The sequence below is a fragment of the Pinus tabuliformis genome, chromosome 2_2, assembly GCF_031772625.1.
Source record: "Pinus tabuliformis cultivar Carrire ecotype Pingquan chromosome 2_2, CPIR1, whole genome shotgun sequence".
NCBI classification, from domain to species: domain Eukaryota; kingdom Viridiplantae; phylum Streptophyta; class Pinopsida; order Pinales; family Pinaceae; genus Pinus; species Pinus tabuliformis.
This window is the reverse complement of record NC_142300.1, coordinates 1,221,253,868-1,221,267,872: the sequence shown is the minus strand read 5'-3', so window position 1 is coordinate 1,221,267,872 and position 14,005 is coordinate 1,221,253,868. Positions and strand designations below refer to the sequence as shown.

General features: G+C 35.4%; 2 protein-coding genes across 3 annotated transcripts in view; one reads left to right on the top strand and one right to left on the bottom strand.

Annotated features, from left to right (window-relative positions):
• Positions 1-14,005, top strand: part of LOC149197888 (protein PIN-LIKES 6-like) — a 442,686-nt gene that overhangs the window by 97,748 nt on the left and 330,933 nt on the right. The window lies entirely within an intron of this gene.
• LOC149197889 (protein PIN-LIKES 6-like) overlaps positions 10,928-14,005 on the bottom strand; it is a 162,047-nt gene continuing 158,969 nt past the window's right edge. The window contains exon 9 of the mRNA XM_089406195.1: positions 10,928-11,396. Coding sequence (XP_089262321.1) covers positions 11,272-11,396 — 125 coding nt within the window. The 3' untranslated portion in view covers positions 10,928-11,271. The remainder of the gene's footprint in view (positions 11,397-14,005) is intronic.

Sequence of the window (14,005 nt, the reverse complement as noted above, 5' to 3'; positions counted from 1 at the left end):
GTATTGCTCTATCTTAGACTCGTATAGTACCTTTGGGATTATAATCTTTTTGTGGCTCACTATCTTCATTTTTATGGCACACATTATATTTCCTGACGCTCACATTACTTTTTGTGGCTCGCTGTATTACTTGAGGCTCTCATTCTTTGTGGATCATACTTCTCTAAGGATTTCTTTATCCTTTGATACTTTGTGTGGCTCGTATTTACTATGGCTTGAATACTCTTTAATGACTCACAGATGGTATCTCTATACAGTGAACCAAATTTCTATTTTGTAGTTCTTTCCATATGATACTTAATGGCATTGCCTTTGGTATCACTATTCTATGTGGCTACATGGCATTACATTTATCTATGTAATTCACATTGTATGGCTCCTAGCTCGCATTGTATTTTCTGTGGTGGTCCACATATATTTATGGCTTGCATTGTGCCTTCTTCTATGGCCCGCGGATCTCATCACATTTCTGTTAGTTTGTATTACTATACTCCTGCAGCATTGAATTATATTCAATGGCATCATTACAACTCTCGTGGCATTGACTTTTATATAGTGACATCGCTTGACTCTATGGGATCGTATTACATCATTGTGGCTCGCTATCACAATGGCTTGCAATACAGTAGCTCGTACGTATCGTTGTATGGCTTACTATAGTTCACATATGTTGTTTTGTGGCTTACATACTTTATGTTATGGTTCTCATCTATTTTGTGACTTGCATTATGATGTATGTAAAGTAAGACAATTATCTATAGATATACAATAAGGCAGTGATACATATATATCATGTGACAATGATCTACAATGAGATAATGATCGATATGACAGTGATAACATGAGTAAGTTTGGTGACATAGATACATGAAAAGGTAGTATGTTGTATGGCTATGAAATGTGTTCTTATGTTGGTAGTAATGTTGTCAATATCAGTTCCTTGAGCATTTGTATATGTTTGTAACCTATATGATAGTGAGACATGACAATGATCTTCATATGTGATAGTGTGACAGTGCCTTTGCTATGAGACCTTGATCTTCATATGTGACAATGATAATGTCTTTTGATGTATGAGAGTAACCCTTGATATGACAATGTCCATGACATGATAGTATGGTTGTGACAGTGACCTTGGTGATAACATACTCTTGACGATAGTGATAACATGATGGATGACAAATGTGATAGTGTTGCTATGGAAGATGTGATATTATATATGAAAGTGATATGATAGCGACTCTCTTGGATTTGTTTCATTTAGTTCACAAACGAAGTTGTGAACAAACTTGGGTTGGCCCTAGGAGGCATGATATGATTGATGCATCTCATTATTATTGTACATTGTATCTTATTTGAACATTTGATGAATATTTGATAGAAGAAGAAGTTGGTTGCGTTTTTCACCCTTGTGGGGTTTTGCCCTGGTCTTTGACCTAAATATCGGTGTCTCTATTATGCATGCTTTTCTTCTGTTGTTCCTTACTGGTCCACTATATTGTTGATGTTTATTATTCTCCCTAAATAATTATTAAAGATGATATGATGTTATGGGGTGAATGTAATGTGAAAATATTGAAAAAGTTTATTAATGCAATTATCTACAGTTGAGAACAATCTAGCCCTAAAAATTAACATGGTATCAAAGATGGGCTGAAGAAAAGTCATTGAGATCACCCCCGTGAAGACATCTATGATGGAGTTTATGGTCAAGCAGAGTGAAGGGGATGAGGATGGTAGAGACCTAAAAGAATGTTAGTCTTTGCAAGAAACCCTAAAGAAGTCCTTTGTTCTTACAAATAGAGGCTAGGGTTTGGGAGAAACCCTGGGAATGGTCTTGATATGGAAAGGGCCTGATATGATTAAGAATTTCTTTATATATGATCAATGATAAGTTATTAAATTATTTGGGACATATTCAAAGAAGCCCTAGGTGAGGGTATGGTGCAAGATCTAGTGGTCATCTGATATATTGATAGTTAGGCCTAGAAAGGATATGGATAATACAGGTGATGAAGAGGATGCATTTCTTCAGATGATGATATGGACATATGGTTGTGGGAAAAAGGTGACTCATGGAGGTAGGATCAAGAGGGAGCTGATAACTTCCTTCAATCCTCATTAAAGATAAGTACCATTAAGGCTTATGTTATTTCTTTATGACACTGGTCTTATTTAGATTTATTGTTTTAGACTATTGTTTATTCTTCCTTGTATAAGTATTTGAATGCTTCTAACTTCTTCGATGAGAATGTGATCAAGGAAAGCAGATCCTTCTTAAGGATCATCAGGATAAGAGCAAGGCAGGAAGAGGGAGTTGGTGCAAGAAAATGAAGGAGTTGCTTTGATATCTAAAGAAGAAAGACAATCTTGTCTTATCATCATGTACAATTTTGTTATGTTTATTTAGCTTGCTATTACTGCTCTTGCTCCCGTTCTGGGATCAACAAGTACATCTGATGAATGTGAGGACCATGTCCTCTATATCAAGATTGAGAAAAATGTCAAGCCATCCCATGATTTGATAAATAGACCGAAGCTTAGACCTTGACGGTTGATATTTATAATTGAAGAGGCTTCCCATTCATGTAACAAATCAAACAATATGTTCTGAGATAAGGAGATGTTGAGAGTTCTATGTCCTTCATACAAGGACCATTCTAAATGACAAATATGTTGTAGTTCCACATGCTTCTGTGATATTGAATTCATTAGTGATAAGGAATATGCTCTCAAAAGGAGAGGATTGTGATGATATCATAGCACTTGTTTCCTATGCATTATTATCAAGACGTATGTGAAGTTGGTTTCCTTCAATATATTTAAGGAGGAATCATACTTAGAGCCACCTTAGGGCTTTGAGGCACATAAGAAGAGACACATGATTTCAAATTGAAGTTCGTTCCATATGGACTCTAGCAAGTCCCATGGACTTGGCATGTTTGGAATGTTGGACATTTGATGTAGACTCCAACCACTCTTCATGATTGAAGATATGTATCTGATGTTTGGTTTCATATATGCTAATAATTCATTTTCTGGTAGGATCAGAGGGAGTTAACCTCTAAGCCCATATGATCAATTACTTGAGATTAGAAGTATAACTGAGAAATGATGAGGACTTCCTTGTTAAGGGAAGTATGTTTTCAGAGACTTGGCATGATGGATTATATTGAAGCAATTGAAAGAGACTCCTCTTCAAATTCAGATTTGAAGGATCCTATGATGCGTTGACAGCTAGATAGATACTTGTTTTGCATCATATAGTCTGAGTTAGATAGACCCTGGATAGGTATTGGGATATCTACACAAAAATATTAATCATGGACTGAGACACACTGTCAGAAACTTCAAAGATTCACCGATGAGGACGGAGGCCGCAAATGTTGTTCACTGGAAGAGCACATCTAGGTGTAGCTTTAGTTTGGCGTCTACCATGATTTGGATGTGTTGAAAACAAAAAATGGTTGAGATAGAGTTAAATATTGCTAACATGGCTAACCACAACACAGTGTGATTGAGAAAGCTCTCTGGAGAACTGGTTGAACATATGTTGGGCACGTCTGTGATATATTGCGTCAACAAGAGTAGCATATGAATTCCAAAGAATCTCGTGTTCCATGATAGGTCCAAGCGTATTGAGATTAAATATCACTATATCCAGGATATGGTGTAGAGAGGAGCAATAAGTCTCCAACTCATCTCCCAATGAGTAGATAACTGACATTCTTGCCAAGCCTTTGCCGAAAGGGAAGTTCTTGGTCTTCAAAGAGCAGCTTGGATTGGTGGAAGTGACCCTCCCGAGAAAGGGTCATGGCTGATCGAGGGCACTCAACTATGCACTTCCCCCCAATTTGAGCTCCCAAGGAAAGGAATTAAGCCAAAAAGCTCTTGGGTTGAGGGAACTCCAGAAAATAGGATGTGTGATCCTTGTCATTTATGACATGTTGGGTATCCTCCCTATTGCCATTGTGGAGTCTGTGTGATCCTTGTCATTTATGACATGTTGGGTATCCTCCCCTACCGTCAAGTCTGGGACTTAACAGAGTATACCCTAGTAAGCATCCTACCCATAAGTTGGGCTTGTCAAGATTGCCACCCATCTGGGCAGTGGGTAAGGAGAGACTTGGGTGTGTGTGATCTTTACCTTTGGTAAGTTGGGTATCCTCCCCAAGTTAGTGGATGTAGGTGTTCTACCACTTGATTCTTGAGGGTCAAGGTGGGAAGATCAACAAACAATAGGATGTGTGATCCTTGTCACTTATGACAACTTGGTTATCCTGCCTATTGTCAGTAGACAATAAAATGTGTGATACTTATCACTAAGGGAAAGTTGGGTATCCTTTATATTTTCATTAGATAATAGGATGAGTGTGATCCTTGTCTCTCATGGTAAGTGGCACCCTGCCTATTGTTGATCAGATATAGGGTGGCAAATTAATCTTCCTTGTTTTCTGTGGATATAGGGTGGAAGCTAGAGCTCCCCTATGATGATTCTTCTTCTTTAGATTGAGACATCATTGTTCAGCTGAGATGAAGGTTATGGAAATTGACCTGGAAACTAGTAGGGTTTGGAAGATCTAATTGATCTCCCCCGTCACCAGTGGTGGATGGTTCTTCTTCTACGAGACTAGATGAGAAGAGATGAGACATAAGGGAAATTTGGGTATCCTTTATATTGTCATTAGATAATAGGATGAGTGTGATCCTTGTCTCTCATGGTAAGTGGCACCCTGCCTATTGTTGATCAGATATAGGGTGGCAAATTAATCTTCCTTGTTTTCTGTGGATATAGGGTGGAAGCTAGAGCTCCCCTATGATGATTCTTCTTCTTTATATTGAGACATCATTGTTCAGTTGAGATGAAGGTTATGGAAATTGACCTGGAGACTAGTAGGGTTTGGAAGATCTAGTTGATCTCCCCCGTCACCAGTGGTGGATGGTTCTTCTTCTACGAGACTAGATGAGAAGAGATGAGACAAAATGAGACTCCATATTTCTCAACCTAAAACATCTCAGAAAGAAGTTATAGAAAAAATAACAAGATAACGGCTTTTTGAAGCGTGTGCATGTACATATGAGATGAGACTTATGATGTAGATGGAAATTCCTCCCTAGCTGAGGGAGAGTGTTGAAATTTGGCAACTATGGGACAAATTTCCCCACAGACCTAAAATCTCATCATGACCCAAAATCAGAATTCAAAATGGACAAAGAATATTATTATTATTAATGGGTGGGCACTCCTCTTATTTAATGTGTGGGGAATATATTTGATAATATTATAAGCAAGTTTGAATTTAAAATGATTTCCTCCAAGTTACAAGTCGACTTCATATTGACATGTTGGCTTGCCCAAGGGTCGTGACCCTTCATAGGAGGAATCAACTATAAATACCCGTCAATATTCCACCATTTGAAAAACACAATTAAAAGTAAGTTTTATGTGGTTTGTATGGCTCTTCGTGGCTCGTTGTATTATCTGAGATTCTCATTCTCCCTCCAAGTTACAAGTTGACTTCATATTGACATGTTGGCTTGCCCAAGGGTTGTGACCCTTCATAGGCAGAATCAACTATAAATACCCGTCAATGTTCCACCATTTGAAAAACACAATTAAAAGTAAGTCTTATGTGGTTTGTATGGCTCTTTGTGGCTCGTTGTATTATCTGAGGCTCTCATTCATTGTGGATAGAACTTCTCTAAGGCTCACTTATCTTTTGAGACTGTGTGGCTTGTATTTACTATGGCTCAAGTACTCTGTAATGACTCACAGAAGTTGTCTCTGTACAATAACTCACATTTCTATTATATGGTCCATTCCATATGATACCTAATGGCATTGCCTAACTCTGGTATCACTATTCTCTATGGCTACATGGCATTGCATTTATCTGTGTAATTCACATTGTATGGCTCCTAGCTTGCATTGTATTTTCTGTGGTGGTTCGCATCTATTTATGGCTCACACTGTGTCTTCTTCTTTGGCCCATGGATCACATCACATTTCCGTTAGTCTGTATTACTATATTCATGTGGCATCGAATTATATTCAGTGGCATCACAGTGGCATCGTTACAACCCCTGTAGCAATGACTTTTATATAGTGACATCACTTAACTCCGTGGGATCGTATTACATCACTGTGGCTCGCTATTACAATGGCTTGTATTACAATAGCTCATAGGTATCGTTGCATGGCTTACTATAGTTCACATATGTTGTTTTGTGGCTTACATACTTTATCTTATGGTTCTCATCTATTTTGTGACTTGCATTATGATGTATGGAAAGTAAGAAAATGATCTATAGATATACAATAAGGCAGTGATACATATATATCATGTGAGAATGATCTATAATGAGATAATGATCTATATAACAATGATAACATGACTAAGTTTGGTGACAAAGATACATGAAAAGGTAGTACATTGTATGGCTATGAGATGTGTTCTTATGTTGACAGTAATGATGACAATATCAGTAACCTTGATGCATTTGTATATGGTTGTAACTTATATGATAGTGAGACGCAACAGTGATCTTCATATGTGACAATGTGACAATGCCTTTGATATGAGACCTTGATCTTCATGTGTGATAGCGATAGTGTCCTTTGATGTATGACAGTAACCCTTGATATGACAATGTCCATGACATGATAGTATGGTTGTGACAATGACCTTGATGATAGTGATAACATGATGGATGGAAAATGTGTCAGTGTCTCTGTGGTAGATGTGATATTATATATGACAGTGATATGATAACAACTCTCTTGGACTTGTTTCGTTCAATTCACAAACGAAGTTGTGAATCGACTTGGGTTGGCCCTAGGAGGCCTAATGTGATTGATTCATCTCATTCTTATTGTACATTATATCTCAATTGAACATTTGATGAATATCTAATAGAAAAAAATATGGTTGGGTCTTTCCCCCTTGTGGGGTTTTTCACTGGTCTTTGTCATAAATCTTGATGTCTCTATTGTGCATGCTTTTCTTTTGTTGTTCCTTACTAGTCCACTACATTATTGATGTTTATTGTTCTCTTAACATAATTGCTAATGATGATACGATATTATGGGGTGAATGTAATATGAAAATGTTGAAAATGTTTATTAATACAGTTATCTATAGCTGAGAACAATCTAACCCTAAAAATTAACATTTCCCAGCACACATCCCTTGCATACATCATCGTGATCTGTGCTCACATCTGGAACACGTCATTGTTCCTTGAGCGACTCAAATGCCCTATTTGGGATATGGCCCATCCTCCTGTGCCAAAGATCTCCTTGATCTCTCAAACCACTACTGCTTACTAGTGCTTTTGGAGTATCCATCTGCAACCTATAAAGTTTGTCGCTCTTGACTCCAATTACTATGGGTGACTTCCACTCTTGGCGCTTTATCAACACCTTCTTCCCTCTAAAGAGTACATTGTACCCCTTATCTTGAAGAATAGAAATGGAAATCAAATTCATCCCCATTCCTGGCACATGCAACACATCATGGATTGGAATCAGCTTGCCAAACTCCCTTTGAAATAGGACTATCCCTCTCCCAATTGGATTACACTTGGACTTATTCCCAATCTCAATTTGGAATCTTATTTCCTCCTTGTAGCTAGAGAAATATTATCTAACTCTTGTCATATGGAATGACGCCCCACTATCTATTACAAAACGCCCTGTGAGGTTGTGCTAGTCAGGCAAGTTTTGAGTGAGAAATCCTCTTCCATCTAACTGGAAAGCTTAAATACTTTTGTTGAAGTCGTCGTATGCTTATTGCTCTTCTTGTCACCTTTCTTCCTCTACGACCAATTGCTGACATAGTGGTCAAATTTGTGACAGCCATAACACTTGACCTTTGATAGGTCCTTCTTGTCCCCCTTGGAGTTGGACCCTTTGTTGGATCCCTTCTTTGCTTTGTTCTTTTTGGCAAGAGCCAGGTTTTCTTGTTCTCCCCAGCCTTTATCTAGTGTTGTTGGTGTCACTGAAGAGGCTCCTCCTAAGTTCTTCTTGGGTAAAATTCGACCATAGTCCTTTCCAATCTAGAAGATCACGCCTTCCTATAATAATCTATATGAAGACATCCCATTCCTTAGTAAACCTATATTGACGAGCTCATTGTCTTTCTTTTCACTAACACCTACCAATTCTTCCTTGACATGTTTCACCTTGGTAAGGCTAGATACTTCAGTTTCACCCTTGTTTTGTTTCATGCTTCGAAGTTTCTCCCTCAAGATCAACTTCATGTTTACACTGGAATATTGATAGAGTTTACAAACTACATCCCACATCTTCTTTCTTGTATCCTCTTCTGCTATATGAGGCACGATGTGATCCTTGACCCCATACAAAATAATCTGTTTGGTTTTGTCATCTTGCTTCTTGTAAGCAAGGAGCCATGTTGCATTTGTCAGCATTGATACAACACTGGTTGCATATTCCTTTAGAACATTATCCTCCAAGATTAACAAGATTCTGGATTTCCATATGCTAAAGTTAGATGCTCCATGTAATATGTTTTGATCCTATAAACCAACTAAAGTCATTTCTTTGAAACCCTCTGAATAGATTAAGCAATCCCAAAGTAAATCTAGAATAAAACGCACTAATTTTTATGAACTCTTGAATTCTCCTACACCCTACGCTAAGCGTTCTCAAATAATCTTTTGCACTTCAAATTGCTCTGATAACATGTGAAAATTATTACGATTAATTGATAATTATTCTCCTAATTTATTAAATATTATTTGTCCCAACAAAATAATTTACTGCAAATACTAAATAAAAACACTGCTACAATATTCGCAAATTAATAATCCACAAGAACTGAGAAAACCACACATAAAAATAGACACCGGTATTTTTGGACAAATTGTCCCAGGAAAATCCCCAATGTGGGGAAAACAAATTTTGCAAATGAGGGTTCATTATTCTTCAACAAATCTGTGATTGAAAATTTACATAAACTGCTTATCGTAGAATGGAAAAGCTCCAGGAAATATTTTTCTTCACTTCCATTGACCAAATCGAACTTCTGTGAATAAACTCAACTTCCAATTGGCAATTCACACTTCCTATATTTACACTGGCCAACTGGAAATGTGCATTGTCCTTTTCGACAACTTGCATTTCCTTCGAAATTTGTTTTGACAAGTTATTCTACCTCCAACAACTTGCTCTAGCAACTGACAACATGAATTGGTCCTCCAACAACTCACATTAATAAACTTGCAACTCGCACTGGCAAACTCGACCTCCCTCTGCAGAAATAATTTGGTTTCCTATCTATCAGAAACTAGAAATCTCTCTAACAAATCTCCTCAATCACTGCTCAAACCCTCGTTGGTGTCAAACCCCACGCTATCACTACACCCTTACTAATTCACTATGATATCCAAGATGCTCATCGACTTCCTTTTATAATCTCTCGTTGAGATGTCAATGACCAAGATCTAATCTCGATCAATGGCTAAGATCATCTTGACTCCATCAAGTTACTTTTATGGAAGTCACTAAAGAGAAATAGACTTGTCTTAGTAATTATTAACCTATTTTCCTAAGATAGACATAGGAAAATAATTTAAAACTAGTTAATAATCCAATTAAAACATTTTCCCTTAGAATTTTTTTTTAGGTTTGAAGATAATTAATCCTCTTGTGCTCTTGGCCTTATTAACATCACCTGAGACTAAAACCCCTGTTTGAGCTACAAAATCTAATAATATTTAACAACAATGCAAAAGACAAGTATACATTCTAATTTGTAGAATCCTCCTTTGATCCCTTGCCCTTTAGCCTTCCTTGACTAACTCGTAAACTGGCCTCATTCATGAAACGAGGGCCTAACCTAGTGGTATTTTTATAACATAATAAGGTTATTTCACTCTATTCTTCTCCTTTCTACCCTAAGAAGGTCTCATTATAAAAGTCATTAGATGTGAGAGGATGTATCTACACACTTAGGACCACAAGCAATTAGGAAACTTCCACAATTATTGACCCCAAGGAAATTCATGACATCCTAAGTCAAGTTGATCCTCTTGGGAAGAACATTCTCTAGAAACTCTAGGCTCCATGGCTCTGAGGCAACTTGTGTAGTGAGTGATAGGTTGTTTATTAACATGGGAGCAATGGTATACAAGAGAAACAATATCATGTGAGTGATGGACTACGTAAGTAGGCATGTTCAAGGATGGATAAGGATGCATTCAAGCCAACAATTGAAGAGGGCTGAGCTGAGGTTACTCCTACTGAAATGAAATGGCAAAAAAGTTTAAACAATGTGACAACAATTAATTAAAAAAAATATAAAAAATGAAACTACTTAAGTCAATTTTTGGTAGTTAATTTAACTGTGTTGGTTTACCAATCTACTAATAATTTGCATAACCAATATTATTGTACCTACTTCAATATATATTTATAAAACTAAAAAATGGAAGAAATTGTAACTATAATTGTAATTGTTCATCTTGTATAATAAATTATCTTACCTTAACCCTGTAAATATTAATTTTACCACTTAATCTCTCATAATTATATTTATTGCTCAGGCTTTCTAATACCAACCATCTAAACTAAAAATATTGGCCAAGATGTAATTTTTAAATTATTTTAAACTACTATGAATAACTAAAAATGAATTAAAGTTGTTTCTCATTCATCATTTCCCAGATACATCATATAAATATGTAAAATATCAAGATAACCAGATTCGCCAATAAACCCTATTGACTCCACATGTTTCCACGGATATTCAAACCAAGTAACCAGCTTATGAAAAGCAAACATAAACATCATCATGAGATTTACCGAGATATCACAGTTCCTTTATTACTCTATAACCATTGTTTCCAGGCCAAACCCATGGCCATATTTCCAAAAAATCATTTGAAGAATTACGAGGCACTCTTGAAAAGGCAAAACTAGGAGCGGATATTTAAAAAATGTTTAAAGACACCAAATTTGAAAAATGACAGATTTGCTGCTGGACAGTATCCAAGCTCTGTCACACATCAGCTTACAGTTGAATAATACGATGCCAATGACAACAATAATGCTTATTACAACCCAGATATGACTATTATCACAAACAGGAGAAGAGAAAACTTATGGAGTTGCTGCAGAACGGTCCCTAATATTGGCGTTTGCATGGAAGCTTTCCTTCTGTCTCATGCTGACAAATGGTCATCGAGGATGACTAGAAGAAAAACATGTACTTGATGCTAAAAGAATTAAGTTGCACAGCTGCTTAATTAAAATAACAAATGAAGATACAAAATTATCCAGATAGCCATGGAAAAAACTGCACAAATGTGGATCCAAAATAGAATTGCGGATGCTTCCATTTCTGCGAAGCCTCTTAAATTAGCAACAGCCCCTGCATTCATATACATCGACTGAAGCTTGTTATCGTGTCTATTTCGCAATGGTATATATAAACTGTTTAGCTGACTAGCATGGGTAGGTAACTCATTAAATACAAGCAATGAAACGTCTGAATATCCACCATTTTTTTTTTTTTAAATCCTATCAATTTCCTTTTTCCTTTTTATAAGCCTTCTTTTGATCAGTAGGTCTTATTGAGTTGTTTCACCCCAATGAAAGAATACATAGAGAAGCTTTAAATCAACTTTAAAATTTGTTAGAAGTTGATATTTGAGGAAAAGCAAGTTCCTCATCTCGATGAAGGGTGTTAACTAATAGGCATGGCCGCTGCAGAAAGTCGAAGTTCAAGAAGATGTTTTTATTTTCTGAATTTCCCATTTTTCATATTATATTAAGAAAGATAATTAGATATAAGTATCATTTCAATATCACACCTTGGTCGACACAAAAATGAAATGATATTTTATGGTTCATGAGACTAAAAATAGTCTAAAAATAAAAATAAAAATAAAAATAAGAATAAGAATGACACATTAAAAGTCTTTTGTTTTTTATTATTTTGGTCATGCCAAAAAAATATTAAAAACTTGAGAAAGTTTGATGAGTCAACCAAATCTAATTGCATATAATTTTTTATTGTGTAGGTACTATTTAACTTAATTTAATGAACACCATGATTTATCTAATTAATAATTTCATGAACATTATTGTTTAGTTAATCAGCCTACATCTATATTTATTCTAGATCTATTGAAGGTCGAGAGAGATCAAATCTCTTTACATTTTAAAAGACATTTCATCTCAAGAGATTTGATCCCTCTTGGTGCTTGGTAGATTTAGAATTAAGATGGATCTAAGTTGGTTTAATTTCCCTCTTTAAATAGGCTATATTCCACATGAATACCATGGGTCAATACCATGAAATTATTTTTATTTTTATGTTTATTTTTCTATTATTATTTTTATTTTATTTTGACCTAAAAATGTTTTCACATAGAGTTACTTTTATTATATTTTGTTGTATTATATTTTATTTTGTTGTATTTATTTTAATTTTATTTTGTCAGAAAAACATTTCATTTTAGAATGTGAGGCTTTCAAAGACAACAGAGAAAGTTAGCTCTTGGGATAATCTATTTAGAGGGGGGTTTGTCGAGAAGCTGGGAGCATTTATTTTGAAGCTTCACAGGAAAAGGGCCGAATACATCAAGCATGAAAAAGCAATATGTCTATCTCACTGGAACGCCTCTCAAGACTATTAGAGAAAAATACTATAAAAAAACATGAGTTGTAACAACTTAGAATAACTACAACAAACTAACTTACCTCAATTTTATTTTAATTATTAATTTCAGTTTTAAATTTTATTTTTATATTTATATAATAAGACAGAACATTACAAATTTTTTCATAATTAATAAAAATTACATTACTATTTATAAAATCGCCCTTGTGGACTTATAGCATTACTTTGCTTCATTGACTCAATTATCTTCTCATAACTAAAAGAAATAAAGAAATATGTGGTTCGCACTTTTTTCTAACATTTTAAATGGTTGGTGTATCGGTGAAGTCATTAACGTAAGTTATTACTTTTGGGGATCTAAAATTGTGTTCAAAGTTTTTATAATATAAATCAAGCATTACTTTGCTTCATTGACTCAATTATCTTCTCATAACTAAAAGAAATAAAGAAATATGTGGTTCGCACTTTTTTCTAACATTTTAAATGGTTGGTGTATCGGTGAAGTCATTAACGTAAGTTATTACTTTTGGGGATCTAAAATTGTGTTCAAAGTTTTTATAATATAAATCAAGTCATTGGTGTAGCAGTGGGACGATATAAGGGACTATTTTTAAATTAACATTTTATTTACTGTAATTACTAAATAAACTTTTTTCATTAAAGACTCAATTAGCTGAGATGAGTGCTAAAAAAGTTTAATGCTCTGCAAAATGTTTATCCCTAATATTATTGCAAAATTCGAGTATCCAATGTATATGGAGTATGGATGCATGGAATTTACAATTAACATTAAAGATAGTTTTATGGCGTAATTTTTTGTTTTAAATATAGTTTTGTTAATAAGTGAATTGTTCCTGAGGAGTAGATCAGTGAGTTTGTGTTGGATTTAGTTTTTATCAGGTTATAGGTTCAAGTTTTATGGGGAAGAGTTGAGAGTGGGAGCCACTTGTAAGGATAAATCTGTCCCACAAGGCATCTAGACATGAACAAACCTTATACAGTCTTAGTGACAGAATCTCAAGTAGGCAAATAATTCTTTCATCCAACACTGGGGTTGGCATTGGCCTAGGCCCATCCTAGCTCAAAAGAAAGAAAAGGGAAAAAAAAGCAAAAAGAAGAAAAGAAAAGAAAGTAAACTTCCCACCCTTGCCATCAATTTCTGCATTTGAATGAAAAGGACATAAACTTCCCACGCTTGCCATCAATTTCTGCATTTGAATGAAAAGGACATTAACTTCCCACCCTTGCCATCAATTTCTGCATTTGAATGTGTTTGGTGTTGGATATATATTTGGTAAACCTATAGTTTTTTAAAATATGGATGAGAAGTTATGTCCCATTCTTGAAGTGAAACT